The 14,344-nt window shown below is 36.0% G+C and overlaps 1 protein-coding gene across 3 annotated transcripts in view; it reads right to left on the reverse strand.

Moving 5' to 3' along the window:
- Window positions 1–13,204, reverse strand: part of LOC134678206 (diuretic hormone 45) — a 129,099-nt gene extending 115,895 nt beyond the window's left edge. Inside the window, exons 1-4 of one of the 3 annotated variants that reach the window (XM_063536674.1) lie at window positions 13,085–13,204; window positions 11,940–12,029; window positions 6,634–6,790; window positions 6,205–6,357 (exon numbers count right to left, since the gene is read on the reverse strand). In XM_063536674.1, coding sequence (XP_063392744.1) covers window positions 6,314–6,357; window positions 6,634–6,790; window positions 11,940–12,029; window positions 13,085–13,204 — 411 coding nt within the window. In that variant the 3' untranslated portion in view covers window positions 6,205–6,313. Of the gene's footprint in view, window positions 1–1,794; window positions 1,967–2,538; window positions 2,726–6,204; window positions 6,358–6,633; window positions 6,791–8,569; window positions 8,666–8,774; window positions 8,914–11,939; window positions 12,030–13,084 lie in introns of those variants that run through there. The other 2 variants (XM_063536673.1, XM_063536675.1) reach the window with 2 other exon arrangements.
- Between the last annotated feature and the right edge of the window lie 1,140 nt (window positions 13,205–14,344).

Below are 14,344 nucleotides of genomic sequence, written 5' to 3' on the forward strand. Positions count from 1 at the left end.
GCCGCCCCGCACCGCCGCTGCCAGCATCGTAGACGCTGTGGCCGCCTCTGATCCTCCTTGATTATGTCATGCATCCATACGAGTACCTGAGACCCACCGCCAACAATGAAAAATTGAAAATCGTTATAGGTTATGCCTATCGCTCTTGCATGTTTGAGCGACGGAGAAGCAGATAATGATTTTCGATTTTTCGATGATGTGAGTATATTTCTTTTGCCAAGCTTCACTCTCTACTTCAAGTAAGTAATCCGACGCTGCGCATTGTGTAACTTGTGTAACGCATGATAAGCAGGTGGAATTAAAAACAAGACTAAAGAAACAGTGTAATATCAATAATAAATAAATAAATTATTACTTGCTCTATGGACACATTTATGCTTTATTCTTTGGGCTACGGTTACATTATAACTTTAAATATGTAGAAGAGAAAACCTAATAATGATTGGCTTAGTCACAGGGCCATCAGCTACTTAATAGAGTACCTACGCTAAACAAGCTTGAATTCAACTGTGCTATCTATTCTACATGCCTTGAATATTTATAATAATATGTTACTAAAGGTCACATTATTGCGGCACTTGAGATCTTGAGTCTTTTCAACAACTAAAAATTTTTACCAAATTCCTCCAGCATCCAGTTATCAGGCATCTTTGTACCGAAAGTCCGGAGTGTAAGAAACTCTTGATTTCGCAAAAAAAAGTCTAATTAATGTCATCAAAAGGGAGGTCGCGGCAGTAGGAAAGTTGATTGGGTTCTTTATTTATAGCATTTCAATTTAATGAGAAATCGGGCAGAGGCGCGAGCGCGGTGCAGAGAACCGGGCACCGCGGCGGCGGTGCGGAGAACCGGACACCGCGGCGGCGGTGCGGAGAACCGGACACCACGACGGCGGTGCGGAGAACCGGACACCGCGGCGGCGGTGCGGCCGTTCGGCTCGCTGTGCTGCTGCTGCTCCGCTCCACGTCGAACATGGATTAAATTATTGTCGCCTCCAGTGCCGCAATATCGATTACCTGCCGACACGACGTCAAAGGCGGCTACTACATAAATACATCGTTCACAAAAGGTTTCATATAAGGCGTGTAGAGCCTTGTACATTTGGCAAATTAATAGGCGCTAAGCGTTCACTGCCGCGGGTGAACTATCGCAAAAGAAGAAGTAAGACACACATCAATAATTTAACGTTTTACTGAACGTAATAGACACTATAAGAAGTGTTACAATTTACTACTTTTCATTAGCTAACAATATATAATATATTTTAATGAACTTAATATTAATGTAAATAAATTATTATTCACAAAATAGCAGCTGGACTGTACAGTAGTGACATTAACTATTATAAATTTATAATAATATTATATTATAATAATCATAACAAATGGAACTAAACTAACAGGTCTCGTATCTAATATACCTACGTATGTAATTATTTCCTCTAATTAAGTATGGACATATGTTTAATTTGATTCATAGGAATGTCGATCAACTATGAAATGCATAGATTAAAGCAAAATGAATGTAAAATAATATGAGTATGGTTTCAGGTATGTATTGCGTTTATCCGTAGAAAATGAGTAAGGGGCGACCACGGGCGCGCGTGCCGAGCTGGATGGCACGGGCCCGGGCGGTCGCAGTCTGTGACACTACTTTGTCAAACGAACCCAAGCTGAACCGAAAGCTAAAATAGCATCTCGGCTAAATAGGTATATAATGCTTCTTAATTTGACCTACTACTTATTACTCATCGGTGGCTGCAATAGCCACTTCACGGTACATATATAGTAGGTAAATTAATAAAATAAATCTATAAATTAAATCCATCTGCCGGCGAAGAGTAGGTAACGGGGGTACTTATCAAAGAGCTTGTATCGTAGACGGAGGGCTCCCGGCGGCGACAGGGTGGAGCGCGGGCGCCGGACACTCTAGTTGTCGTAGGGAGCCGAACCAGAGTTCGCCCAAAATCCTGTTCACAATTATTAAATTACTTAATATATTATTTTCTTGTAATTTTGATAAGTATAAAAACAGTAGACAAATAATTGTCAGATCTAAAACTTTCAAACATGAACTGGGCACGGGCGAGTAGGTATGTCCTTCCGGCACTTTCTACCACAAACTCTTTCCCGATACAACAAATTCTTTCTCGTGGTACAAATTCAGAACCGAGAGCATTCCCTACTACTGTCTGTCTGAAATGGACATTCGCTGTCTGCTCGATGGGTCTGATTGGAATTACCATTCTTTATATATTTTTCATCTCAAGTTAGGTTGTTTATGATATGAATATAAAAGTAAAATATAAAAACACTTACAAAACAATAAACATACATATAAACACATTATAAAAACCTAACCCAGGGTACCGCCAGCAGCGGGGCAAGGCCCAAACTACCTGTGGTCAGAGCTGCAGAGAGAGGAACCGGTGGACTATCCGCGCAGTGTCCAAGATCACGCGCTTCTGCATCTGACCCTTGATCCAACCACCTAGCGAGGGTCTCTCATTAGAATAATCATCATCATTAAAATGGGACGCACCGCGTTTGCCGACATTCTGCAGGAAGAGTCGGTTGGCCACGGCCTGCCGCTGGCTAGCTTCGCGCATCTGCTTGCGGGCCACCTCCAGCATGAGCCGCTGCCGCAACACTTCCATCGGGTTGTTGATTGACAGTGACGGCATCTTGCGCTTTGGCCGCGAGCGCCGTTCACCACTGCCGATCGCCCTCTGTGATATGACAATATTTTAATTGCGATTATCTATATAGCACGAGTAGGTACGTGTACGAGACACTAGTTAGTTTAAAGAATTCTTCTTTAAGTTGCTCTTTTTTAGTTAGGTAATATAAAATGATGTTGTTAAAAAGAGCCTTTTGGTTTGCCATCAACTGCTAAATGTAGATTTACCGGTTTAAATCTACATTAAAAATTATTACTTAGTCGGGACTCTTAATTTTTGGTGTAGTTTCGCGTAAACGGCAGTTGCAGTGATCTTAGTACCTACGTCATTAATCCTACAGTGTAAATGCGTCGTCAAATGATAGCTGACATGCAGTCAGCTATTTGCACAGTGAAAAATTAATAATTTTCCTGCTTTAAACAAAATAAAAAGTTACTTGCATAGGGTGGCATATTACAGGGTGACACCAATCAGCGTTTCCTATTCAGCTGTCGATGAATGAACGCCCATCTTATTCATTTGTATATTTATGTTGTTTAAGAGTGAGCAAATTGAATAAAACAAAATTGTCTTAATAAAAACTACGTACTATTATCATTTTATTTGGTTTGTTCATTTGGCTAATAAAAATTCAAGGTAGTAGTAGGGTAGCCAAATTTTCGGGGTGAGTATTTTCGGGATCATACTGAGCAATTTTTATAGGACCAACCCCGAAATCGCAAAATAAAATTTATCTGTTTCATACATTTTATTTGACAGATTGATTTGATTTTGATTTTTTGATGATGTTTTCTATGGAAGTACCAAACATTTTTTTCGATTGATCCCATAGTAAACGTTACTCAGAATGTCCTATATAATTAAGAATAATTAAGAAAAATATGAATAAGGGTTGATCAAACGATATACTTGGTTTATTCCAGCATTAGAGAATAGGTAAGCGAACCGGACGTATCTTATTAATAACACTTTTGATAAAAAATTAGTCTTAGAAATTATACAACAATTTTAAAACATATATTACGGTCATTTACGTTCTTTTGGTTTCATAAGTACTGTAGTACGTAATAGTAACAATTATATATTGCATTTTTAATAAAGAGATACCTCAAGGTTGTTCAAAATTTTGCTAATGCTAAAATAAACAAAGTATAATACTCCACATTTATTCTTTTGATTTATGAATAATGTTTATGTTGTCGCGTAAGAACTTATTCTAATCTAGGTACTTAGTGAGAACACTGCGTCAGTGCAGCTGTCGAAACAAAGGATATTATGGCGCAAATCATACTCGAAGAGTAGTAATATTAATTATAATATACCTACACACATGACGACTTATCACTGACTACAACTACAGCATTGATATCATTGCACTAATAGCATGCAATTTATAAATAGTAGTAAGGTACCCAATCAGCAATATTAATATTAACTGATATAGGTATCTAAACCTATACATATATAGGAAGGTATAAAGTAGATCTGAAATTGATATGGCTAATTAAGTATGAATTGCAAAGTGGCCACCTATTGTTTATAAAAATTATAAATATCCAAGCTGGCTTATTTATATGCTCACTAATAATAAGTATTTATATGTTATGTTCTTCGCTGCGGAAAAATAATGGTTAATTTTAGAAATAATTATGACTCTATGTACCTACTCAAAAAGTTATTTTGTATTCGGATCAAAATTTTAAATACCTACGACACGTGAGTAGCAATAGCTCCTGATTAGCTAGAAGTAATCAGTTTGTACAAAAGACGCCGTCGTCGTTTCAACCAGTTCAGTATTATGAATAGCTACGTTTCCCTACCGTTTAATTGAAATTTCATTGTGAAAATTTCAATAAGCTACAATTACATTGCCATGTTTCTTGTCAGGCAGCTAGGAGAGTCGGATGTTGATGCGAGAATATACTTATTCATTACTTTTCAATGTCTGCTTTTAAAAGCGAAACATATAAGCACATACTTACTAGAGTTTCTGCTATAGTTGTTGGCCAGTACATAGTAACTGGCCATTTTTAACAGTAATACTTCTATAGGCCTGTTTATTTTTGATTTGTTAGGAATGGCCCATTACTATGTAGTGGCCAATAGCTATAGCACTCACTACTATCTACTATTTAGGCACTTTGCAAATATTAGTAACTTATCCCTCATGTTGGCAATAGCAATAATATAGGTAATACGTAATAGTTACCTATGCGGTTTTGCGTGCTACACCATGTAAGTAGTAGATGTTGATTATTAAGTCACATGTAAAGTTAAAGCATTGGTAGATTGTATATATGTACTCGTACAGTAGGTACCTACTACCTTTACGGCGTCTTTTAGTTGCAAGGTTTTTAACCTAGCAACAAACATGCGTTTTTAATATACTTTGCCGGCTAAGTAGGTTCAACGAATTCAATTGGAGGATCAAAATATATCATAAATAGCATAATATATGGGGTTTGCTACATGATTTGTTTCGATACTGACTACCTAGTAGGTAAAATGCTGAAAAACATAATCCGGTCTTTGGTGTCGCGCAGGCCGCGCAGCCAATTGGAAACAAATATATATTATCTATTTAGTACCTATAATAGGTACCTACATGTTATTTGTTATATCTATCGAGTATTAATGAACTTAGGTTGTTTATGATTTTTGTTTAATTTAATAGTCATCGTTATAGACTAACTACCCTCAATCGGCTATTAAACTTTTGTCAGTTTGATTTTAGTATGTATTTGTGAGAACATATATTAACTAAGTGAGGCTGGTAAAATTGTATAATTAAGGCGCTAAAATTAATAAATATGCTTATAAATACATTTATATACATTAATTAGTATCAAAGATTGAATAGTTCCCTATCCGACCCGTTAGAATAACAGGTATTACACATGCATCGAAACCTGATACAGTTTTGGCCATAACCCCCTAGCATTTGTTTTGAAATATTAGCTTTAATTTAATAGGTTACGAGTATGTATTAGCGCGTAGTTACTAAATTACTGATTTTTAATTATGTTATTTTATCACATGCGACACGACAATCTTCGATAATTTTAATTAATCAAAGTTTAACTTCGATATGGAAATGTGTGATTCAATAAAACTAAACATGGGTGTAATATTATTTATTGTTTCTTATTTCACATACATAAGTATATATGTTAGTTTAATACCATGAAGAATGGAATGGCACTATAATATTATATATAGATAAAATTATTTACAATCGTTAACAGTTTTTTTAACTTAAATGAATCAAATCGATACGAGTATACTTTTTTATACAATATAACATGTTGTATGAGATCGTAGGATAATTATGAAGTTTAAAATATATTCATAACTACTATATCTATCACAACTTATAATTTGGTGATCAGAAGGAAGATCAAAGAAGTATTCATTATGTCATTATTAATTAAATTTACAATTTAAGTATGTTTCTGACATGCGTCGCTACATTATTGATGTTAGGTAAAGGTAATATTATGTAATTATTAGGTTGGTTAATACAATACAATACTATTTCCGATCTACTTCAAAAATACCAGAATTGACAATACAGAAACTACGACAACCAGAAAGTTAAACTAGAATTTCCGCTTTAATACGATTCCCTTTTATAACCTAGTAATACTTCTGCGATTCCAGAGATGAGTCCCATTGAAAACCTGCAACAGGAAATAATTTTCGTTATTTTAGTTTATGGCTTGCTGAAATAAAAAAAGAGCTTTGTAATTTTTCCAAGATTATTTCAAAAACCTTCGTTATTTTTCCTAATGATTATTTATTGTACACAGGCAGGTACTACGAAACTACCTAACTGAATATTGCTTGTTCAATGTTAGCAAAATTCGAACGAGCCAACGACAAACTTTCTGCACGTTTTGTTTTCATTGTCATAGAGCCGCTGTACGGTACAGTGAAATTGAGGTTGTGTTGCTCACCTCGTTTGCCGATCTCGTTGAGAAAGCTCCTGTTTTCTGCGGCCCGCAGCGCCTGCGCCTTGCGCACCTGCTCCAGGCCCAGCTTGTGGCGCAGCACCGCCATGGGCAGGTCGATGGACAGGGTGGGCGCGCGGCGCTTGCTGCGCCCGCTCCACTCCTTCATTGCACCGCGATCATTAGTCAAACCATTATTATACTGGGATGGGCAGGTTAAGTCATTTTATATTTGTACTTTCGTTTTTCCTTTAAATGGGACTTTGTTCTGCCTTCATAATAGTTAACTTTATGAGTAATTGGTTGAGAGTATTGGTTGTTGTTAAGGTCAATAGCATTTTTAACGTAAATGTAACTTTGTGTAAGTAATGTTTCAGATATTGAACAAGATTTACTTGCAAATACGTACGGGTTTATTTCGCGCACACCTTCTTATGAACGTGCTGATAAAGCTATTGGTTCCTGTCTCAATAGCACTGAGCATGTTTGACAAAATTAAGCTGAATTAAGACCAATGTTCGCATTATCCTATAAAATGATTTCAATCTGAGAGTGAAACTAACGGCGTAAGGTTTTTTTTTTGTTTGTTTTTTCATATTGAGATGACCTGGATCTTCCCTTGACTCCATTTAGTTTCTCTACATAGGATGCTTTATATAAAAATAAGCACAAAGTATCTAGTTAATAATATATTGAATACATATTATATAATATGGATTAATACAATAACACTTCAACTTCCTGTATTCTTAATAACAAAACTTCCGTGAGACACAGGCATATTAAATATATTGAAAACGCAAACGCAAGCTCCTGATGACACTCCTCGGTACGGAGTGAAACATGTCGAGCGTTTTTCGACTTAAAATACGTGAGTGACCCGTTTTCAATATGTTTAATATTCCTGTATTCTTGTTTGTATTTAGTGTTTCTATATTACGAAATAAAGTCTATAGGTATTTATTCCAGTTTTGGCATACTATATTTTTTACTAAACTTATTATTTAGGCGATAAATAAGGAGACAATACATAGTGAAGTGAAGTTTTTTTAATATCGGCCTTATTTTTACAATAAATATTTTAGCACAATAATATAATAATTTTAGACACATCACTAAAATTAAGAGGGGGCCAGCCTTTAAAGCCAGGGAATTGCGAGTATCCCTGAGGTAGGTAGGTAACAAAAGTATATGGCGCGCCGCGTCAAATTTTGCGACGGAAAATATGGCTGTAACGCGGGATTTAAAGTTCTACTTCAATAAGTCTGAAAATATATTTCTGCTTTAAATAAAATATTCTCATTACCTTCCTCGGCTAACAATAAGTCACAACAAAAAAGATGTAGTGCGTATTTGTTTTCCATCGTATTTTCTCGGAAACGTTCGTATTTGTCATGCTACTTCAGTTAACCTCAGTACTTTTTGTACCGAGATTGACTGAAAATGCAAGGCACTTTCGTACGTTTCCGTAAAAATGATGGAAAATAATTATGAACTACATCTGTAGCTATCTCATAAGTACTAAAATTATACTGCTGTGAAATGCAAGAACATAAAATTGAAATGAAATGAAAATTATATATGCTTTCTTTATTTTTCTTATATTATAGGAGGCAAACGAGCAAACGAATGTCCTAATGGTAAGCGATTACAGTCGCCAATGCACACCCACAACACCGGAGGGGTTGTAAGTGCAAGCCAACTTTAACCTAGTAAGGTGTTGGTTGGGTTGGAGTCTGCTCATGCAAATATACCTAATCTTATTTCCGTGTAATTTTTTTCATGGCATTTGTAACAATTCAATATTTAAACTAACATAATTGCGTTAGCCCCCTCTTAAACAAATACATAAAGTGCACACAATACATATTATAACATAATACACAGAATAAAATAAACTACGTCGCTGTGCATCTCGCAAGGCAGTCTATTTGTCTATAAGTAGAGAGGCGTGTTTGGACGGCAGCTGAGCATGTTTGCGTTTAAGTTTACTTTCCGAATGTTTTCTTAAAGCAATCTTCAGGACCACTCCAGGGGTCTGTAAAATGAGAAAACATTTACTGGATATTAAGAAATGTGCTTAAAATTTCGATTAGATACTCGTAATATAGCATAGCAATTACAATGAAAAGTAGTATAGATCTTACCTCGCTTGCCTATGCATTTAAGGAGTTCCCTGTTGGCGAGTGTGAGGTGATGGCGCCGCGCCTTGTCGGAGTAGGCGTCCGTCAGGAGATCCACGGCCGGGTTCACGGAGAAGTCGCGGCGCGCGCGCACACTTGTCACCTTGATTACATGTATACTTGGTTGTAGACCACATTCATATTGACACAACGGTAGATCAAACAAGCCAATGCTAACATCCGTTCATCCAATTTAGTCAGAATTTGGTCGGCAGCAGCCTAGACGCCTACTATTGCTTTATACGCTTGACCTGTATGCGCTACATACATCGTTGTCAGTACCCACCCGAAACACATGCCTTACTCTGGCTACTAAGAGTAAGAATGCCTGTAATATTTATTTATTGAAAGTGAAGGTCGATCTCGCGCTGTATTGATTCCTAAGCTCACTCCTCACACAGATGCAAGCGCTAGAATATATTTTCTTTCTTTGGGACTGTAGGTAAACGTACCGTAAGGTTGGACCACAGTAAGTTAAATAACACAAGTTAACCTGTGATTCAAAATACTAGGTGTCTTAATGCATTTTCTTGGAATACATTCGATAATACGCTTAAAACTAAAAGAATCTCATTAACTGTAGAAACTGTTTCTGTTTAGGGTCTGCAATACATATTTTTAGACAAGGTAAGTATATTGAGGTAGACTAAAAGCATTAATGTACGTAAGTACCTACATTAAAACATGAGCATTAAAAAAAACAAAGTATTTATCAATACATTTAAGCCGTATTAAAAACTCGGAACAACGCAAGGAAGATGATTTATTAGCAAAGTTATCGTAGTATTACGGTATGTTGTAAAATGACGAGGGAAGTTTTTGTTTCGAACGATAACAATAATTTTATCAAAATAGATTTCCGCAATTAAATGGGTTCTACTAGGTAAGTACTCGAAGAAACAATTGAAATTAATTTCAATAGACTCTCACAGAATACAAAGTCTCAAGTTGACACTGTAATTTGTTCACTTAATTACTGTCTTCGAACTTTTACTCCAAGTGCAAACGAAAAGGGTATGGCCAAAGTAAATACCGGTTTATAATAAATAAAGTAAATTATAGAACTCGGCATTCATCAATTCCCGTCACTTCATTGTATGATGATTTGTAGCCGAAAGAATATTAACGTCACTCATTGTCTAACTTAGGTTCTTTAAGTATCATTATTATTTAAACATCTATAGACTACTTAAGTCCATAAGGTTTTTATGTTTAAATAGGTACTTACCTACAGACGGATATTATGCTTCAGTTAGTATTTAGTGTACCTAAGTAGGTAATGGTTTACAACTTTACATATGTAACATTTTTCTAATTTGTTTCATTTTGTATGATATCAAAGTACACCTTAAAAATATAAATAACTTAAAAAGTACTTAACCGATTTTTATTTTTTTATTTTTTATGGGCTTTTTAGCGGGTCTACTTCAGATTGTTAGCAAAAAAATAAGTGGTTTCAAAGTAACCCCATTCTCAATATAACTTTGATCGCGTTGTTTTTATTTTTTTCTGAAAAAATTATAAGTCCTAATTTTTTTTTATTTGGCGGGCAGAACGAAGAGAAAAAACCGATTATTATATTTTTATTTCATATTTTTACGTATATTAGGATCGTCAAAAAATGGTGTCAAACTCTAAAATTGATCAAAGTATCCCCGGTTTACGTACTTACATTATTTCAGTAGACTTATTCATTCATTAAGGTTTAAATAGTGCACGCGCGTTCCTACAGCGCTCTGCATACACACATTAATTCGTGGCATACGCGCCGAGCGTGGCCTGCGCTGCGTCAATGATAAATAAACATCGTTCTTAGTGGCTATTGATACGTAGGCAAGTAGTATACTGTTTGCCTAGGATAGACAAGGCAAATTATTAGGCATATTCAGACATAGAAATTATTGTGGCAAAATAAAATATCGACATGTCTGTTATCGATGTTACCTTAACGTTATACTTAGATACCTAAATACCTATTTATTACATTTTATAAGAAGACAGCTACCGCGAAATATACAACACGTTCGATATCTTCTTCTCTCTTGATTTATATTGATAGTTTTTTTATTCTTTTGGCAATGTTTACTACAGTTTACTTTTTAATTTTAGTACTAAATATATGTAATAAAGATATTAACTATGTACCTCTTTGTAATTGATTTGCATTATTGAAATTTCTCAGTTATTTACCTACAGCAAGTAGAAGTCACATATTTTAAATATTAATCTACCTATGACTTATCGATGTTTCATTTTTTCAAACACTCGTTTTTGTCACAAATTATATGTATCATTGATTTAAAATTTTAAACAATAATATACAATCCTAAACGTTATATAGGTACCTACAGTGTGTAAATCCAATACGGGCGATAATTAAACCAGATATAGAATTTATCCGTGTTATTATCAATTAAGATGTTTTTTTATTACACTTGGGCCTAAGTGCACCACCCTACTAACCCAAGGTTAAGCGGTTAAGCCATTAACCCAGTGTCAAATTGTACTGGTAACCATGGTAATCCAGTTAACTTCAGATTAACGGAATGGTGCAAGTGGGCCTTAGGTAATTATGATCCCGCGTAATTAATTTATTGAATATTTACCGAGCAGTAATGTACTGCAAACATTACGAGACAAAACGTGACATGATATCCAACAAACGTTGACAGTTTCTATTATTAAAAGTTAGCTCGTAACTTGTGTGTTGCATTACATTGCGGGCCGAATTTTTGTGTATGGTTAATATTTTCATTGTATTTCTAAGGTCCACTTGCACCATCTCTCCAACCCGTGGTTAACCGGTTTAACCGTCAATCCTCAAATTGTACTGGTAACCATGGAAACTCCAGGTTTAACGGGTTAGTGGAATGGTGCAAGTGGGCCTAAGCAAAATTTATCTCAATATACTTCTTAGGTCCTATGCTAACCGGAAGCAGGCGGCTGTCGACCACGTGTCGCGTTCACGTGATCGAACGCCGCCTGCGGTCGGGCGTCCCAACAATATCTATATCTACATGCTAACCCCGTATATTTTCGCCCGTATTGACATTACACGCTGTGTAATAACGAAGTTGATTGTTCTTGAATGAAAATAATCATGGGAAATGGTGATGAGTGATGAAATACCTGCGCGTCGCGGGGCATGTCGGGCAGTAGGTAGACCAGCGGCGCGGACGCGGCGTAGCGACCTGCCGGCCCCGCGTAGCTCAGGCTCTCCTGCCAATAACACACAAAACTGAATATACGTTGTTGTACATACATATTGTTGAAAATTTTCTCAGGTATTTTTTTCGGCTCATATCTCGGTTATTGTATTATGCAGTGCGGCTAGCTACCGAATCCCTCACGAGTGAAAAGAACGAGCCCGCTTATAAAACAATTTTACAGTTATAGTTCTACTTAAATGGTTCAAATTCATGTAACAGCTCATTCGGAAATAACAAGTTAAGAATTAAGATATTTACATAATAAGTGAAGGAAAATACATATCGACCTAGAAAAACAATAAAAAACAGATTAAGTTAGTGTTATCGCGATTGAAGTCTATACGGTTCTAAAATTCAAGCGACTATTATGCAACTACTTTCAACGAAATACTAGTTTACTTATTGAAGATACATTGGAATATTGTATAAACTTCGAACAGCATTCGAGCAGCGGAGAGAAGTGCCACTTCATGAGCTCCATATGTAAGTACATACCTATACCTACACAACAGAGCCCGTACGAATAGCCGGAAAATATTTCAACAAACTCCAGTTTAACCCGTGACCCGTCTTGTAAATATGCACAGCTGTATGCTATCTAAGCTACCTACTCTACAATTGAGGCACTTTTAATGTTAACGGGGTCGAACGGATAGAGTTTTAGCTACCTGTAGCAAAGCGACGAAATCGCGGAGTGAGCCACGCCTGACATAATTCAAACTTCCATATTTTACTTTTTTTTCGAAAATCTATCAACTTTTGGGTTATTTTTATCAGACATTGTTGTTTGACAATATTACATACAAAATTGCCAGAGAAGTTCGCGGCCCGCATGCGCTAAATTTTTCAAAAATAGTTTAAACTACACCATTTTGCTGAAAATCTACCAAATGACAATGTTTATGAAGTGGTGGGCGTGGTAGGCAATTTTGCAGTTTACGGTAATATGAATACATAATAACCTCTACAATTTAGAAGCACAGAAGATTATTTTTATGTAATTAGTTTGACTAATAGATACGTGAATAACACGAAATGCCTTAGACCTTAGAACATTTAACTCACGTCGTCAGGCGTAAGGGAATCGATCTGTGGCAGGTCAAGCGCGAGGGGCGATAGCGCGTCGGCGGCTGGCGCGGCTGCGGTTCCGGCCACCACTGCGGCGCACCATATTGCCCACCACATCTGCAACAATACATCATTTATTTATTAACACGCCAACTACATGGCCACGTACCATGCCAACCCTAGGACACAGAAAAGATAGTTATTGAAAGGATACAGAAAACAAAATTCATCAGTAAGATAATGTACAATTGAAAATAATATAGGTATCCTGAATAAGTATAATTATTAATTCTGAATCCCAAACGCGATACATTTCTGCGCGTGGGATAGCTGACTATGGTTCATAGGACCCCAGATAACACCCAAAACCAAAGCGTTGCTCCTCCGCTCTGCACGGGCACCTGACACATACTTTCAGTTACCTCATTTCGTACACATGTCAAAGTTGATTTACAGTAACGAGTTTCGTGTGTGATGTTCAAAGTTAACAACTCCAAACCACGGACTGAAATTAAGTTTAATTCTAAGTAGGTACGAAGTTATGTGACCGCATGAAAGCCTTGCCGCTATATTAGGAAATTATATTAATATTTACGATTGTAATATTCATATCGCAGTTGTTGAAAGTATCAACTCGTAGAATTTCGTTCGAAAAATGTTAAAGAGTACCAACTTGATACGCCAAAAACTCCGTTATAGTTATATTAAACCTTATATTTTGCTTAAAATGATAGACATTTTATCTCTTTTCTTAGATAGTTAATATAAAATAGATTCCTGAGCGTAGTGAGTGATTCTACGCCCAAGGTGGAAATAATTTTGCTATCATGTAACAACTTTCACACCAACTATGAGGAAGTAGGTAATTATGTTACAAAATATGTGCCCTTATAGATTATAAAGAAATTGTAATCGACTATATTTTCATATTTTATTATGTTAATATTTAATACTGGCAATAAAATGGCCTAGAACAGTAACTAAATTGCCACTTTGATGATCCCTCCTCGCAGGGAACAAAAACCCATTTCCGAAAAGATGATGTGAAAAATATTAATACATAATTTATTGTAAAAATATTCACCATAGCTATGTCCTTTCGTTTGACTTTTTTTGGTTTTTTTTGTTTTGGTATTATAAGAGTAATAATTATAAACAGAATCCATTGAAGTAATAAAAAAAAATTAAAGACAATCTACGAAACGAATAAGCATAGCTGCGGTTAGTGCCTAATACCTGGGCGGCCGAGTATATAAA

This window comes from Cydia fagiglandana, chromosome Z, assembly GCF_963556715.1.
Source record: "Cydia fagiglandana chromosome Z, ilCydFagi1.1, whole genome shotgun sequence".
NCBI classification, from domain to species: domain Eukaryota; kingdom Metazoa; phylum Arthropoda; class Insecta; order Lepidoptera; family Tortricidae; genus Cydia; species Cydia fagiglandana.